At 42.4% G+C, this 18,236-nt stretch overlaps 1 protein-coding gene across 1 annotated transcript in view; it reads left to right on the top strand.

The window, feature by feature from the left end:
• LOC122941364 (oocyte zinc finger protein XlCOF8.4-like) overlaps nt 1–16,642 on the top strand; it is a 47,246-nt gene extending 30,604 nt beyond the window's left edge. Inside the window, exons 6-8 of the mRNA XM_044298563.1 lie at nt 10,327–10,438; nt 10,511–10,576; nt 13,958–16,642. Of these exons, the coding sequence (XP_044154498.1) occupies nt 10,327–10,438; nt 10,511–10,576; nt 13,958–14,643 (864 nt within the window). The 3' untranslated portion in view covers nt 14,644–16,642. The remainder of the gene's footprint in view (nt 1–10,326; nt 10,439–10,510; nt 10,577–13,957) is intronic.
• Nucleotides 16,643–18,236: the final 1,594 nt, after the last annotated feature.

Here is an 18,236-nt window from a genome sequence, read left to right as displayed (position 1 = left end):
TTGTTGATTATATTCAAACCAGAATATATACGTGATTACTATACCAGTAGACAGGGTAGCACACAAAAGTAGGCCTGATTCCATTTTCCCTTACTTCAGTCTTCATACGTTTTCTTTTCTTTTGGGAGAGTTGTTGATAATATTCAAAGTAGCATATATACGTGATTACTACATCAATACACAGGGTAGTGCACAACATTATCTGAGAGGCCCAAAAATATACGTGATTACTACATCAATACACAGGGTAGTGCACAACATTGTCTGAGAGGCCCAAAAATGTCAGGGCTACTGGAGGGTTTCAAACGAAAGACCTGGAGCCAGAATGTGGGTAGTAGCACCACCAACTATCCTGTGATATCCCACAGTCTGATAGAAGCAAAATGGAGGGTTAGGACTCCGATAATGATTGTGTGCTGGACAGGACCTAGGAGATGGATCAGGGTGCTGAGGAAGAAGGAGGAGGAGGAGGAGGATGATGGCGGCAGCAATAAAGAACAGAGGCCGCATATCTCCCAAACAACAGCTAGGGCCATGTCTCCTTTGATGTCTAGTAATGCCGCTGATGCTTTAGGTGGGTTAGGCTCAAAGCGTGCCAGAGCTAAGCCTGGCATTTTTTCTCCATGCTGCCAGAAGACATAAGGATTGCCTTGTGCAAGCTGTGCAAGAGCAGCATCACCCGATCCAGTGGGCAAACAGTGGTGGGAGCCCTCCTTCTTCCAGAGCCCCTTTCCCCAGCTAGGCCGCATCCACCGGCAGTACAGTTTTTTCACTTCATTACTACCCTTTCTACTTTTTCCACTCAGACTTCTCCTCCTTTGCTCCATCGTCAGCCATCGATAACGAAATGTGTGGCCAGGGAACAAATCTACATGCCCAGCAATCCGACGGTGCGCAAGCTTAATTCCTGCCTGGGCAGGTTCCTAATGGTGCAGTTGCTGCCATACCATTTAGTCGAGTTTAGTCGAGTCTGCTGCCTTTGGGGAGTTAATGGAATGCGCTCAGCTTTGCTGGAAGATTCCTAGCCGGCATTATTTCTCCCCAAAAGCCATCCCTGCTTGGCACGTGGTGGAAAATCCCTGCAATTCTTGCTGTGAGGCAAAGTTGACGCCGCAGTGGACACCTGGAGCAGCTCTTACGGCATGGACAGTACATGTCTTTCATAGCCCACTGGGTCAATGTTTATTCGGGCAGTGGTGAGACAGCAACCCGGCAATGAGGCTAGGTTGTTTTGGCCACTCACAATTTTTTGGCCTTGCTCCCACACCAGGCACTTATGCGCCTCCTCCATGGGCACTTTCCCGTCCCCAACAGCAGCAGAACACAGGGTCGCTCACACTACACCTCCTTCCTATCAGATGTATCAAGTCAACCATTGCCACACTGTGTTGGAGCTGATCGGCCTGGGAGAGAGTAGCCACACAGGCGAGCAGTTGCTCAAATACAAGCAGCAGACATTCCACTGGCTTTCACCTGACTGACTCCACTCAGCAAGGTGATCAGCGACAATGGGCGCAACATCCTGGCTGTCCTGAACCTAACACATGCTCCCTGCATGGTGCACATTATCAATCTAGTGGTGCAGCACTTACTAAATAAGTACACAGCTTGGGCAAGGTGTTGGCAAAGTCCAGGAGACTGTCCAAGCACTTCAACCACTCTTATGTGGCGAGGAATGCTCTGGACCTGCAGCGACAGAACAGCCTTCCTCTACACTGCTTAATCTGCGACATGCCAACTTGCTGGAATTCAACATTGCACATGCTCAAGCGTCTGTATGAGAAGCGGAAAGCCGCTTCATCCACCGGACAGTCTCAGCAGCAGGGAGCATGTGTTGCTTTGAGGTCAGGCAGTGGCATCTCATCCGAGACTCCTGTCGGGTGCCGAAGCCCTTCAAAGAGGCCACAAAGTTTGTCAGTAGGGACAACTTTGGTATGAACGATGTCATCCCTCTTATATTTATCTTAGAACAGATGCTGACCTTCATGCAGCAGGGGACCACAGCGGAAAAAGAGCAGCTAATTCATCTATCTGTCCGCCCTATACATTTGTGTTAAAAATAATAGCAGCGTGTTTAAAAAGGTGAATAAAGCCTAAAATCCTTCTAATAGCTTTTATTTCCATACACACAAATGCATTGGGAACACTACCCATTCTATTCCAAATCAAAACATGAAGAAAAATATATAAAATGTGTGTTGTTCCTCTAAAAAAAATTTAAGAAAATAGTAGACTGTCAAAAAAATAGCAGTGTTTGTATTCTTTTTTACAAACTCAAACATTCACTATAAAAACTGAAAAACGTTTAAAAATGTTCCTTTGAATCACTTAACTAATATTTAGTTGTATAACCACTGTTTCTGAGAACTGCTGTACATCTGTGTTGCATGGAGTCAACCAACTTCTGGCATCTGTGAACAGGTATTCCAGCTCAGGATGACTGGACTACATTCCACAGTTCTTCTCTATTTCTTGGTTTTGCCTCAAACTGCATTTTTTATGTCGCCCCACAAGTTTTCTATTGGATTAAGATCCGGGGATTGGGCTGGCCACTCCATAACGTCAATCTTGTTGGTCTGGAACCAAGATGCTGCACGTTTATTGGTGTGTTTGGGGTCGTTTGTCTTGTTGCAACACCCATTTCTAGGGCATATCCTCTTCAGTATAAGGCAGCATAACCTCTTCAAGTATACTGATGCATTCAAACTGATCCATGATCCCTGGTATTCGATAAATAGGCCCAACACCTTTAGTATGAGAAACATCCCCATATTATGAAGCTTGCACCACCATGCTTCACTGTCTTCACTGTGTACTGTGGCTCGAATTCAGTGTTTGGGGGTCATCTGACAAACTGTCTCCGGCCACTAGACCCAAAAAGAACAATCTTACTTTCATCAGTCCACAAAATGTTTAGGCCAGTCAATATGCTCTTTGGCAAATTGTAACCTCTTCAGCACATGTCTGTTTTTCAACAGTGGGACTTTGCAGGGGCTTCTTGCAGATAGCTTGACTTCACATAGGCGTCTTCTAATTGTAACAGTACTCACAGGTAACTTTAGACCTTCTTTGATCTTCCTGGAGCTGATTTTGGCTGAGTCCTTGCTATTTTTATTATTCTTCTATCCATTCAAATGGTAGTTTTCCGCTTTCTTCCACGTCTTTCAGGTTTTGGTTGCCATTTTAAAGGTACGCTAATCAAGGTACGCTGTTCTTCTAAACAATGTCTGTAACTACCAATTTTCCTCAGAATTTGAGAGAGAAATGCACTGTAACAACCATGTACAACATTTGCTGCCTTCCTTCCTTAAATAAGGGCAATAATTGCCACCTGTTTTTCAAAGAATGAATGACCTCTTTCATTGAACTCCACACTGCTATTATTTTGAACATGCCCCTTTCAATAAGTGATTGAATTACAAAGAATCAGCAGCATGCATGTCATGACTGTTGGGTTCCTATTACTCTACTACACCTGCTAGAAATTATTTGCCATGTAGAAATATAATTTCTACCAAAAACAGTGATTGATCAGGTTAGTGATGTCTGACTGCTATTATTTTGAACACAACCGTAGATGTTGGGGACACTCAATGGAATCTGCCATGGAGGAGGAGAATGAGTAGCTGCCACTGCAAGAGGAGAAGATGAAGGAGCAAGAGGACAATGATGAGGATGGCACTGGCCAACACACCCAATTGTCTCAGGAAAGAACTGGCTCCTTGGGTATGCTGGCCAGTACAGATGAGCAAAGTTTAACAAATTTGATTCAGTCGCTTTGCTGAATTTTTACTAAAAATTTACTTGGTTATTAATGAATTCATCATGAAGCATGTTAAATCATGTCTATTCAAGCCTGCTTTTAAACTGAAGGGAGAATGTATCCTGTTGTACATCACTGTGCAGTGCAGCAACATGCATAGCTAGTCCTTTCTGGCAGCGAAAAAGGTTATTTTAATCCTTGTTGTGGTCGTTCAAACACACGCATTTGAATTCCTTCTGTTACCTGTACAATAACACTAATAGTTCACACTTTATTTATTTGGTCAGTTATTCTCATCAGTTATATTGTCAGCCCATAGTAGTTGCGGGTCAAAACCACAGAACATGTGAAAATCTATTCATAATACCAAATCCGAGAGTAGGCTTGGCTCCTGAATTTGCCTTACAATAAGTGATGGAAATAACTGACCAAATAACAGGAGTGTGAACTCAGCCTTACAGGTCAATGTTGGCGTCAACTCGAATTTATCTGGATGGACTTAACTGTGCAGTGGGCCAAGATTCAAGTAGTGGCTCCATGACAGTGGGGAGAGTGTCAGCAGTAAGGTTGTGTTCACATCACTGTTTGTTTATTTTTCTGTTTTTCTAATCCATAGTTTGAGCATCCGCCTTTAAAATTGTCAGTATTTGGTTAGCAATTTATCAGTATTGGTAAGGGAAAAACAGGAGTGGGTCCAAAACAGAGACAATGTGATGGAAATATTTGCATGTCTTCTGTGTTTTTGTTATTTTTCTGTTCTTCTGATGGATCAGAATAATGGAAAAATAAACAGGGATGTCAACATGGCCAAACAGGGGCACTAGTGGCCCTGTAACAGACTGGTGAGGGTGGGAACTACATGAAGAGTCACAGAAGTGGGTGACAGCATCAGAATAAGGGCAGCAGCACATGGCAGCAATAACGGGCCATTTGTCACAATGCTCCGGTGTGGCAGCACACTAATGTCCCATCATTACTGCCAGAATGATCTAGTCTGTTGTATCAGGCATTAGTGTCTGGAAATCCTGGTTGATCAAGGCCTGATTCATCTTTATAAAGGTTAGTCCTTCAACATTTTGTGTTGAAAGACGAGTTCTTTTTGGGTTAACTATGCCACCTAACCACTGGCACTGATGCAGGAAAGCTTGTCCAGGCCGAACACGGCCAGTTGTGGCCACTATTTAAGTATGGCTGCCAGTAGTCCAGGGGATCTTTGATTTGTGGTGCAGTCCAAGTATGCCACCACCTGCTAGAGCAGAACTAAACCATGTCCTGCTGTTGAGTGATCTCTTCAGTAGGCTGGTGAAGAAAAGTACACATTAGAGACTTAAACTTAAGTTGCTACTGATGGAGCTGGTACTGCCCCCCACTTCCCTCCAGCATTCATGGCAGTGGAGCGTGAGCTCAGACGGTCCCCCTGTTAGACTTTTCTTAGGATGGGTAATGGTGTGCATAGGCAGCGACCAACCGACTACAAAGAATGTCTCGATAGTAGCTGAGTTTTTCAATCCTCTCAAAAGTTGTAAAAAAGTCCCCCATTTTGGACCGGTAGCTAGTGTCTAACATTGTGGAGAGCCAGTAGTCATAACCTCTGCTGAATGGTGATAATGCAGCTATCATTATGCAGGCAACTCAGCATGCATCTGACCATTTACGCAAAGGATTCGGAAGGACTCCCTGCCTCCATTTCCATTGCATACTGCCACGGTCTGTTAGGGTCATATGCGTCGTCGCCCGATAGCTCCTCATGCTTCTCCTGCTCCTCTTTTATCGCTTGGACAGGTAAACCACCTAGTTCTGTATAGAATTCCTGGGCGTTTATGTTCTCCTCCTCCACATGGGCCAGTTCAGTCTCCACAGGGCTTAGGTGGCTGTGAGATGTAGGCGCCACATCTTCTGTCCTCTCACCAGTCAGATTTATCATCTCCAGGACATGACGGAGTGGAATTAAATCATTCATCCCCTAGTCCTAGTCCTAGTGACTGACAAATAAAGTGGACTACTCCAAGGGCCGGAGCAAACGGCAGGTGTTACGCTTGAGCTGCCACTTTCTAATGTCAAAGGTACACCAGGGAGTAGCCCTGTCCGTCTGCATTATCAAGAAATTGGTCACGTTTCATCTGCTCATATGGTCGGTCCCACATGTAGAGAGTGGAGTTCTAACGTGTGGAAATGTCACATATGAGATAATATAGTGGAACACCATTCTGCCTCTGCAGCTCAAGGAGGGCGTGTTTTGCATGGTAAGAGTGGCTGAAGTGCATGTACAGTTTCCTTGACATATTTTAAACACGTCTTGCTGTTGGGTGGAAGACGTCAGGAACCGGGTGACAACCAGATTCAAGATGTGCACCATGTAGGGAGCAAGGGTCAGCCCTCCATGACGCAGTGCAGACAAAATGTTCATCCCATTATCGGTGACCATGGTCCCTATATCCAGTTGAGGAGGAGACATGATTCGATTTCTTGGTTGATGACACGGAGCAGTTTCTTCCCGGTGTAACTGTGTTCGCCCAGGCTGACCAGGTGCAGAACCGCATGACAATGCCATGCTTTGCATAGGTGGTATGCTGGAGGATCACTCTGAACTGTGCCTACAGTGGAGGATGAGGAAAAGGTGGAGGATGAGGAGGCAGAGGAGGACCGTCTCCTGTCCTGCATAATGGAAATCGGACAAATCCGTTATGGTGCCCATTGACTTATATTGTGACAGAATGCAAAACGGAATCCATTCCGTGGTGCATTCCGTAATATTCTATGATAACGGAATCCATAACGGAATTGCACAAATATCTGAACGTTGAACTTGAAAAATGCAAGTTCACTTATCCATACTCCTGAGTAGCAGATGGTCTACTCCAGGCTTATTTGGCTTCAGATCTCCCACTGCCTCCACCCTGCTGGCTCATCGGCACACTGCCATTGTGTCATAGGCCTGCTGCCATCCTCGCCCCCCGATGATGCCCACTCTTTATCCGGCTCCCACGTACAAACGACTACATCATCATCCACTACTGTCTGTTTGTTTCTTATGTCACCCTCACCAGTGTCATGGCCATGCCCCTGACCGCTTGCAACAAGTGCTCCCATTCGACTGTCATCATCGCTAGTTGCACGCCTGAGGGAGGAACCAGAGGACCTCTCCTCCAAGTCTGTGCTGGCCTGTAGCTGCTGACTGTCCTCACTAAGCTCGTCCTTGCTGAAAAGCGGAGCAGAGCTGGCAGCATGCATTACTTCCAAAGCAGAAAGAGCAGCAAAAGAAAGAGGCAGTTTCAGGACAGGTGAGGGCACAGAAGTTGTTCCTGGGCTATGCCAACTAAATGTCATGTCTGGCTGTGTGTATCTGTTGTCACCTAAGATGATGTTGAAGAGAGAGTCCACCTTTCCAGTACAGCTGGATTGTTGGTCAAAACACGACCGCTGGATGACAGTAGCAGCTCTGGCCTGTTGCATCAGCTGCTGCTACCATCACTCCTTCTTCTGCTGCTACTTGTGCTGGCTACAGCAAAAATTTTTGCCACTGTCCGTTCCTTTTGAGGGCCCAGGAAACTGTCTGTTGGTCATAAAGTACAGTAACTGAATCAGTAATGTAAAAGATTAAGTATAAATTGTGCAGCAGATGAACTAGGTAAGCACACCTATATATTAGACGATTGTTTGCCGGGCTGCGTCAATCAGGGCCGTCTTTAACGAGGTACTAATTATAGAAGCGCTTCATTAGTACCGGAGGACCAGAAAGCGGTGAAGGATCTTTACTCGCCACATCCTGGTCCTCTGCTTGGCTGTCGGCTGTGCAGGGCTGCGCACAGTGGGAGGGCGCACTGTGACCTCACACTGTGCGCCGCACCCCGCGATACACAGCCGACAGCAGGATGAAGAGGATCGTGATGGTGAGGAGCAGTGGCATCCAGGATCAGGAGAGGTAAGTGTTTTTTTTTTTGGGGGGGGGGCTGATGGCTGGCTGACATGGGGGGCTGATGGCTGGCTGACATGGGGGGCTGATGGCTGGCTGAAGGTTGGGGGATTGATCTGAGGTATTGGGGGGCTGATTGCTGGTCTGACTTGAGGTGTAATGGAGAATATTTTTTTCTTATTGTGCGTCTTATCAGTCAGCGACGACCATCACCCCCTAAGCCCCGCCCCAGACGCCCACCCAGTCCCTGGGAAAATTGTCTTGCATGAAACTGGTCCTTGGTGCAAAAAAGGTTGGGGACCACTGTATTAGACCACCTGTTGGCAATGAGTCTGATGCACAGAAAGTCTATGTATAACAAAACAGATTAATTATTAAAGGCACAGCAGATGAACTAGATAAACGTACCTATATACAGACGTGGACAAAATTGTTGGTACCCTTTGGTCAATGAAAGAAAAAGTCACAATGGTCACAGAAATAACTTTAATCTGACAAAAGTAATAATAAATTAAAATTCTATAAATGTTAACCAATGAAAGTCAGACATTGTTTTTCAACCATGCTTCAACAGAATTATGTAAAAAAATAAACTCATGAAACAGGCATGGACAAAAATGATGGTACCCCTAACTTAATATTTTGTTGCGCAACCTTTTGAGGCAATCACTGCAATCAAACGCTTCCTGTAACTGTCAATGAGACATCTGCACCTCTCAGCAGGTATTTTGGCCCACTCCTCATGAGCAAACTGCTCCAGTTGTGTCCGGTTTGAAGGGTGCCTTTTCCAGACTGCATGTTTCAGCTCCTTCCAAAGATGCTCAATAGGATTGAGGTCAGGGCTCATAGAAGGCCACTTTAGAATAGTCCAATTTTTTCCTCTTAGCCATTCTTGGGTGTTTTTAGCGGTGTGTTTTGGGTCATTGTCCTGTTGCAAGACCCATGACCTGCGACTGAGACCAAGCTTTCTGACACTGGCTAGTACATTTCTCTCTAGAATTCCTTGATAGTCTTGAGATTTCATTGTACCCTGCACAGATTCAAGACACCCTGTGCCAGACGCAGCAAAGCAGCCCCAGAACATAACAGAGCCTCCTCCATGTTTCACAGTAGGGACAGTGTTCTTTTCTTGATATGCTTCATTTTTTCGTCTGTGAACATACAGCTGATGTGCCTTGGCAAAAACTTCGATTTTTGTCTCATCTGTCCACAGGACATTCTCCCAGAAGCTTTGTGGCTTGTCAACATGTAGTTTGGCATATTCCAGTCTTGCTTTTTTATGATTCGTTTTCAACAATGGTGTCCTCCTTGGTCGTCTCCCATGTAGTCCACTTTGGCTCAAACAACGACGGATGGTGCGATCTGACACTGATGTTCCTTGAGCATGAAGTTCACCTTGAATCTCTTTAGAAGTCTTTCTAGGCTCTTTTGTTACCATTCGGATTATCCGTCTCTTAGATTTGTCATCAATTTTCCTCCTGCGGCCACGTCCAGGGAGGTTGGCTACAGTCCCATGGATCTTAAACTTATGAATAATATGTGCAACTGTACTCACAGGAACATCTAGTTGCTTGGAGATGGTCTTATAGCCTTTACCTTTAACATGCTTGTCTATAATTTTCTTTCTGATCTCTTGAGACAGCTCTTTCCTTTGCTTCCTCTGGTCCATGTCGAGTGTGGTACACACCATATCACCAAACAACACAGTGATTACCTGGAGCCATATATATAGGCCCAATGGCTGATTACAAGGTTGTAGACACCTGTGATGCTAATTAGTGGACACACCTTGAATTAACATGTCCCTTTGGTCACATTATGTTCTGTGTTTTCTAGGGGTACCATCATTTTTGTCCATGCCTGTTTCATGAGTTTATTTTTTTACATAATTCTGTTGAAGCATGGTTGAAAAACAATGTCTGACTTTCATTGGTTAACATTTATAGAATTTTAATTTATTATTACTTTTGTCAGATTAAAGTTATTTCTGTGACCATTGTGACTTTTTCTTTCATTGACCAAAGGGTACCAACAATTTTGTCCACGTCTGTATTAGACAGCCTGTTGACAATGAGTCTGATGCAAACTAAGGGGGTCATTTATTAAGCTGAAATACACCTATGTTATATGTGTGACTTTTTCCCGCTCACGCCAGGTCTAAAATTGTGGGTATGGGTGGGGAAGGGGACTGCAGCCTGCTTACCACCACGTTATGTACGGCTGTTGGTGCCTCCTCCATCATGCCTCTGCTGCGACCTGCCTACTACCATCACGTTTTGTACGGCTGCTGCTGCTGCTGCCACCGCCATCATACCACTGCTGTGACCTGCCTATCATTTCCTGTACGCCTGCTGCTGCCACTTCCATAATGCCACTGCTTTGACCTGCCTACCATTACGTTCTGTACTGCTGCTCCTGCCGCCTCCATCATACCACTGCTGCAGCCTGCTTACCATCATGTTCTGTACGGTACTGCTGCCATGTGAATTACACAAACTTTACAGTAGCGCATTGCTATACATTTTGTAATGAAGGTTTTTAGAGAGCATTTAGGAAGCAAATGAACAATAAAAAAAAATTGGTACATAGGTGTCCATTAATCTTATTTCTTCTTATTTGCACATTATTTGTTATTTATGAGGAGAATTAGATTGAAGAACTGTCTGAAATTAATTTTGAAGTAATAATAGAAGATAAAGAGATGTCTTTGGAAGATAGTCAGCCTTGTAAGGAGGAGGAAAAGTCTACAGATATCAGCGCAGGTGAGTGATAAACAGTAATACTGTAAAGAGTGGAGGTCATCGTCTATTACACTCGTGCTTTCCTTATTATAGAAAAAGTACAAGAAGACCTCATCTACCCAGAGAGGAATATAGAGTTCACTAGATCCCATATAAAAAGTTAAGTAAATTTCCACTAGACTACTGCTTTTTTAATTGTACATTTGTGGTGCACTTAGGAAATCTCTTTTCCATAATTAAAGAGGACCTTTCACCATTCCAGACATGCCTGTTTTAATAGCTACAGTAAATGCATTCCTCATGCAAAAATTCCAGAGCATCTATTCTTAAGGCTCTATGTTTTGCCATTTCTTTATTATTTTAACCAGAAGTTATGAATGAATTGCTAGCAGTCTACACTGTGGGTACAGAGGGGAGGTAACCAGTTGGGAGGTGTAACTGCACAGTCTGACTGCGTAGGGACACCCCCCAACTGGTTACCTCCCCTCTGTACCCTCACTGCAGACTGCTAGCAATTTATTAATAACTTCTAGTAGAAATAACACAGGAATGGTACAACATACAGACATAAGAGTAGATGCTCCAGAATTGTTACTACACGGGGAATGCATAAAGCTATTAACCCTTTCAGGACCAAGCCATTTCTCAACTTAAAGGGATTCTGTCACCTCTTTTTACCGTATAGAGATGCGTACATGCTCGGCTAGAACGCCGCTAGCATGTCTGCAATATACCTGCCCCATATTTATGAGTGGTTTTATTGAGTGTAAAAAATGATTTTATATATATATATATATATATATATATATATATATATGTAAATCAGCCTGGTAAGGAGCCCAAGGGGCTGCACTAACCATTCTGTAGCCCAGCACCGCCTGTATCCAGGAATCTCCTCCTTGCTCACAAAGTCAGATCGCCGTAATCTCGTGATTTTTGGAAACTATGGGATAAGGTGGCAGTTTTGTTGGTACTATTTTTTTAGATTTTTGGTTGCTCTATATTACACTTTTTGTGAGTCAAGGTAACAAAAAATAGCTGTTTTGGCACCGTTTTTATTTTTTGTTATTTACAATGTTCATCTGGCAGGTTAGATCACATGGTATTTTTATAGAGCAGGTTGTTACAGACGCGACAATATTAAATATGACTTTGGTTGTTTGTTTCAGTTTTATATAATAAAGCATTTTTCATATTATTTTTGGGCGACAGTCTTTTTTCGGTATGAGATGACGGTTTGATTGGTACTATTTTAGGGTGCATATGACTTTTTGATTGTTTGTATTATAAATTTTATTTTATTTTTTACAGTGTTTACCTGAGGGCTTAGGCCACGTGATATTTTTATAAAGCACGTTGTTACGGATGTGGCAATACCCAATATGTATACTTTTTATTTATGTAAGTTTTACACAATGATATCATTTTTGAAACAAAAAAAAAATCATATTTTATTGTTTCCATAGTCTGGGAGCCATAGTTTTTATTTTTTACTTTTTGGGTGATTGTCTTAGTTAGGGGCTCATTTTTTGCCAGATGAGGTTACGTTTAGAATGGTACTATTTTGGGGGGCATACGCCTTTTTGATCGCTCGCTTGGTGTTGCACTTTTAGTGCTGGGTTTTTATTTTTTAGTACAGTTTTTAGTTTATCTTTTTTTACGCTCTTCACCTAAGGGGTTAGGTCATGTGATATTTTTATAGAGCCAGTCGATACGGACGCGGCTATACCTAATATGTCTACTTTTCTCTTTTTCCCTATTTAAAAAAAGAAATGTTTACTTTATTTTGGGAAAAGGATGCTTTTTTTAAATTTTGTTTTACTCCCGGAAGGCAGTAATGATGCCTAAGAAAGGCATCGGTATGCCTTCCCTGCCATGGGGTCTCCGTCATAGCAGCGCGGGGACCCAATGGACACCCTGCACACGTTTGAAGCCTGCATGTGCCGCGATCAGCGCTGCAGGAGTCTGGGTATCAGTGACTGCCGGACCCCTGCCGCGGATGTACGCCGCTGGGCGTTAAGGGGTTAATAAACGCATGTCAGGAGTGGTGACAGGTCCTCTTTAAATTTTTAATGACTTAGGCCTCTTTCACACGAGCGTGACGGATTAGCTCAGGGTGCGTTCAGTGAAACTCGCACTATTTTGCAAGCAAGTTCAGTCAGTTTTGTCTGCGATTGTGTTTAGTTGTTCAGTTTTTTCAGCGCGGGTGCAATGCGTTTTGATGCGTTTTTCACGCGTGTGATAAAAAACTGAAGGTTTACAAACAACATCTCTCAGCAACCATCAGTGAAAAACGCATCGCACCCGCACTTGCTTGCGGATGCAATGCGTTTTTCACGCAGCCCCATTCACTTCTATGGGGCCTTTCCTCCGCTACAAACGCAGAATATAGAACATGCTGCGATTTTAAAGCGTTGCAGAAGTGATACGCTCATGTACACAGCCTCATTTAAATGAATGGTGCCGGATTCAGTGCGGGTGCAATACGTTCACCTACCGCATTAGACCCGCGCGGAAATCTCGCCTGTGTGAACGCAGCATTAACCCCTTCTTGCTTCATAGCAAAATAGTATGTCGCAATCAGTGACTCATTCCCGTGTTAAAATCTCATCCATTTTACAGGCATTACACTGCAGATTTTACATCCATTAATTCCGTTGGAACCTTATTGTCAGTGGGGTACTAAGAGTACTGTGGGCCACAAGATATAGACCAAAATATTATGCTCCCTATAGCCTTGCAAGCAGGACAGCAAATTAAAGAGCCTGCCCAGGATAGGTTACAGCGATACAGTATATTACTGTGTATTTAACATAGTCATATATGCTTCTTTAGCATGCCTCTATGCACAGCCCAAGGCACATTGCCGATGAAGGTAAAAAATTTGAGGACGGTAAACATCACTTCACTGCTATATGCTATAGCAGCCTTATATATCAGCATAATCTGCATAAGAGAATTAGGGGAATCATTTTCATATACATTAGATTGAATCAACTACCTCAAGACTGAACATTTAGGATGGTGAAAAAAGAGTATTTGTGTTTCTGCAAATTTTTACTTCTACGAGGCAAACAAAACAAAAGGAGACCAGCTCCAATTGAAAAAAAGAAAGAAAGCCATACTGTATGTGACCCACAAAAGAGAAAAATGAAATATTTAGAGAAAAAAAAAGAAAAATCACCTGTAGAATGCCGGATTTTAACAGGGCATAATGGCCTAAAGCACTCTTCATGAAGGCGATGTTCTCAAGACCGATTCCAGGTTATGGGAAAAAGAAGTGTGACTTATGTTTTATTCAATCAGTAGTTTCCAGTAGATAAATATTGATACCTTTCTGATGCTAAATGATTTTCAGCCAACTCTAAACTTAAATAATTTTAATATATTAGATAAAATGTAGTACTAATTCCACCACCACACCTTTGCTGCAGCTCTGATAGGTACTGTCATAAATACCTTGACCTAGCCAAATAGTCTGCTACTGTTCTCAGTTTTATAAAAGAAGAAAATCATGATATTTATTTTTCTTTTTAACAGGGGAACTTGCCCAAAACTTGGAGGATCATGTATTTTTATCTTCAGATTATACAGTGGATTTATCTTCTGATCCCACAAATCACAAAGAATCTTCATGTGATCAGTCACCGAATGGTCAACAAGTTAAATCTAAAGGGGGTAAAATATTTACATGCTCTGAATGTGGGAAGAATTTCAAGACTAAATGCAGTCTTTGTAGACATACAAGAATTCACAAAAATGAAAGACCATTTTTATGTTCTGAATGTGGGAAATGTTTCATTCAGAGATCACACCTTGTGCAACATCAGAAGAATCACAGAGGGGAGAAACCATTTTCTTGCTCCGAATGTGGGAAATGTTTTACTCAGAAATCAAGTCTTGGTGGACATCAAAGAATTCACACAGGGGAGAAGCCATTTTCATGTCCAGAATGTAGCAAATGTTTTAACCAAAAATCAGATCTGGTTAGACATCGGAGAATTCACACAGGGGAGAAGCCATATTCATGCACTGAATGTGGGAAACATTTTACTGTGAAATCACATCTTGTTGAACATCAAAAAAATCACACAGGAGATAAACCATATTCATGTTCACAATGTGGGAAGTGTTTTACCCAGAAAGCCTATCTTGTAAAACATGAGATAATTCACACAAGAAAAAATGGTTTTCATGTTCAGAATGTAGGAAATGTTTTACCTTGAAATCAGCCCCCCTTACATGTAAGAAACAAGACACAATACTGAAATCTTGTTATTGTTCATCCTGCTACAAATGCTTTACTCCAGGTTTGAAAGGGTCTGAGTAAAAAAAAATTAAAATCTGACAATCCCTGCAAATGGTCTACAATTACAAAAGTATCAATACTTTTCTCTCCTACTTCTCCTAGCAATTCACTTTGGTCCTCCCCGCTGATGTGATCTTCCTATACAGTGCACAGAACATCACTGCTGTGGCCAGTGATTGGCTGCAGTGGTGACTTGTGTTCATGGAACACCACCACTGCAGCCAGGAAAATAAACAGCATCTGAGCGGACTACAGTGAAATGCAGTGCTGAAGCAGCAGTGTTGCTTCTTTTGTAACGTTAGACCATATAGGGCTAAGTTTTTATTTACAGGGAATTTGTCATCAGGATAAGCTATCAATATCTGATCGGTGGGTTTCCAACTCCCGACACCCCTACGATCAGCTGTTTTAAGAGACCGCTTTGCGGCCTCTTCCTAGGTCAGTGATGTCACATTCATTTGCCACATGGCCTAGGCACAGCTGAGGCCCTTTTATGTGAATGGAGCTGACCTGCAATACCAAGCACAGGTGCTATCCAATTGAAGACGCTGTGTTTAATAAGCTGTGAGGAGACCGCAGCACTCACCGTAATGCCACGGCCTCCTCAAGCAGCAGGGGTACGAAGTGTCGGAGCCCCACCAATCTTAAATAGATATTGGGAACCTATTCTGAGAAGAGTCCATCAATATTGAACTTCTTTAAATTAAGTTTTTATTTTACAGATATTTTTAAAGAATATTTGCTGATGTTATATTTAACTTTCACATCACTATATTAAAAAATAAGAAAAGGATGTGTGTCACTACCTGGTTTTAACTGGCAGAAAAAATAACTATAGTTGACACATTCCCTTTAACTCAGACAACCCCTTGGTATTCAGGTTTTAACAAGTTATCCCCTACCCATAGGATAGGATAGGAGATAACAATCAGATTGGTGGGGTCCTACTGCTGAGACCCTCACGATCACAAAAATTGAGCCCGCCTGAAATGTACGGAGCAGCTCGTCGGAAAAGGGCGCTGCGCTCCGTTCATTTGGTAAAACCACATATGGTTTTACCATTGTTACTGCACTTTTTGGCTGCACAATGCATATAAAACACATTTTTACTTATTTCACTAATAAAACTGAGCAGCGAAAAAACATCAGGTTGTTCAAACAGTATATAATGATAACGTTTAGGCAATCGAACAAAATGTGCCAAATAAATTCACCGATATCTCATTTATTTCCCTTTCTAAAAATAATAAAATCTGGCATAGTACCATTACTCAGGACAGTGGGCTATGCAGTTATAACTCAGAGGTTACTCCATAAGGAACATAAATACTAATGGGACTGTGAAATACACAGTGATTAAGAGGAACAGAAGATAGTGATTTGGCAGCTGTCCACACAAAAATCATAATAAATACCTGATGATAACATATACTGTATATACACACACAAAATATCACACATAGCACGGTGGCTCAGTGGTTAACCCTGCTGCCTTGCAGCACTGGTGCTGGGTTTAAATCTGACCTAGAGCCACATACCCATGGAGTCGTATGTTCTCCCTGTTTCCACCCACACTCCAAAAACATACAGATGCATATTGATTTGGAATTAAAAGTGCGAGGCCTTATTTGGGACAGGGACTGGTGTGAACAAAGACAGTCTGTGAAATATATTGAGGGCTATATAAATGCTTATGGCTCACTGATTAGCACTGGTGCCTTGCAGCACAGGGGTCCTAGGTTCAAACCCGACCAAGGACAACATCTGCATGGAGTTTGTACATTCTCCCCGTGTTTGCGTGGATTTCCTCTGGGTACTCCGGTTTCCTCCCACACTGGTAGGGAACTTGGATTGTGAGCTCCATTGGGGATGACTTGTTGCTAATATAAGTGCATAAATTAAAATACTATGTTGAATAAAATTAACAAATATTTTGTACTCAACTTAGTGATCAAACAGCATGACTACTCTCTATCGATTTTGGCTGTAAGTGTTTAACTTTAGAGGGGTTGTTCCCATCTGGGGCATTTATGGCTCATTTACAAAACATATCTGCACCAATTGGTGAGGATCCCATCTCTGGGACCACTCCTATCCCCAGAACAGTGAACAGACTTGTCTCTCTCCTTTCAGTTCAGTAGGCAGAAAAGAGCAATATAAACAATGACCGATGTGACCTAAATGACCTATGTGGTATAGGCAGTGTGAAGAAGCCTGGTTTCTAGAACTGCTGCTGTTCTGACATCTGATACAGGCCAGTGCGCATGTGTTGGGGTAGGAAGAAGGACAGGATCATTGGCAGTTACATGATGCTGGTGCCTGTATCAAGGACTGCTGTGGGTGGACTTGCAGGAATTACAGGGAATGTGGGCAAAGTTCCTTATGTCGACATCAGCATGGAGAAACACTGTAAGCAGGGCAGCACTGACTCCACAGCAGTCACAATGGCAGCCTCAATAGATTTCACTTCAATGCAGTGAATAGTAATGAAGCTGTGTTGACCATTAGCTGGATATAGGGTTGGCCTTCTCCCAACACATAGACTGTTAGTAAAGAAATTATTTCACACGTCTTTGTTTGGCTTTGAACCCTAGACCTTCTGTAGGGCAGGCAAGAGATTTACCATTACACTATAGAACTACCCTGAAGGGACTGTATTTTCTGGGCATACTATTGAATAAATAGTATATTTCTGAAATTAAGGGAAAAAAATTGCAGCATTTTTATTTACACTTTTTACTTGCAAGTTGATCCAGAGGAAGATGATTCACTTAAATATGATAATCTTGTAGACGTACTACTCAGAAACTGTTTACTGCCTAGCTAAAGTACGTTAAAAAAACACTTTATTAAGTATTATTAAAAATGAAACTCCACACGAATAGGCTAGCAGGGTGAACTGGAATTTTCACAGACTAATTATACACTGATTCCTAGTAACACCCTACTACAGAGACTCCATTATGTTTAGGAGTATATACAGTACAGACCAAAAGTTTGGACACACCTTCTCATTCAAAGAGTTTTCTTTATTTTCATGGCTATGAAAATTGTAGATTCACACTGAAGGCATCAAAACTATGAATTAACACATGTGGAATTATATACATAACAAAAAAGTGTGAAACAACTGAAAATATGTCATATTCTAGGTTCTTCAAAGTAGCCACTTTTTGCTTTGATTACTGCTTTGCACACTCTTAGCTGCTTTTCACACTTTTTTGTTAGGTATATAATTCCACGTGTTAATTCATAGTTTTGATGCCTTCAGTGTGAATCTACAATTTTCATAGTCATGAAAATAAAGAAAACTCTTTGAATGAGAAGGTGTGTCCAAACTTTTGGTCTGTACTGTACATTGAGGATAATTCCTCTTGTGACCCTAGGAAAACCTATTGCACTCCATACACAGGGTTGTAGATCCCTTAGTAAGTGCTATCTAGGATCTCCCACTCAGATTTTTCCCTAGCAGGCTCAATATGAAAGCGAGAGTCAGTCTGCATGTATGTT

Source organism: Bufo gargarizans, chromosome 6, assembly GCF_014858855.1.
Source record: "Bufo gargarizans isolate SCDJY-AF-19 chromosome 6, ASM1485885v1, whole genome shotgun sequence".
NCBI classification, from domain to species: Eukaryota; Metazoa; Chordata; class Amphibia; order Anura; family Bufonidae; genus Bufo; species Bufo gargarizans.
This window is presented reverse-complemented; position numbering and strand designations above follow the sequence as displayed.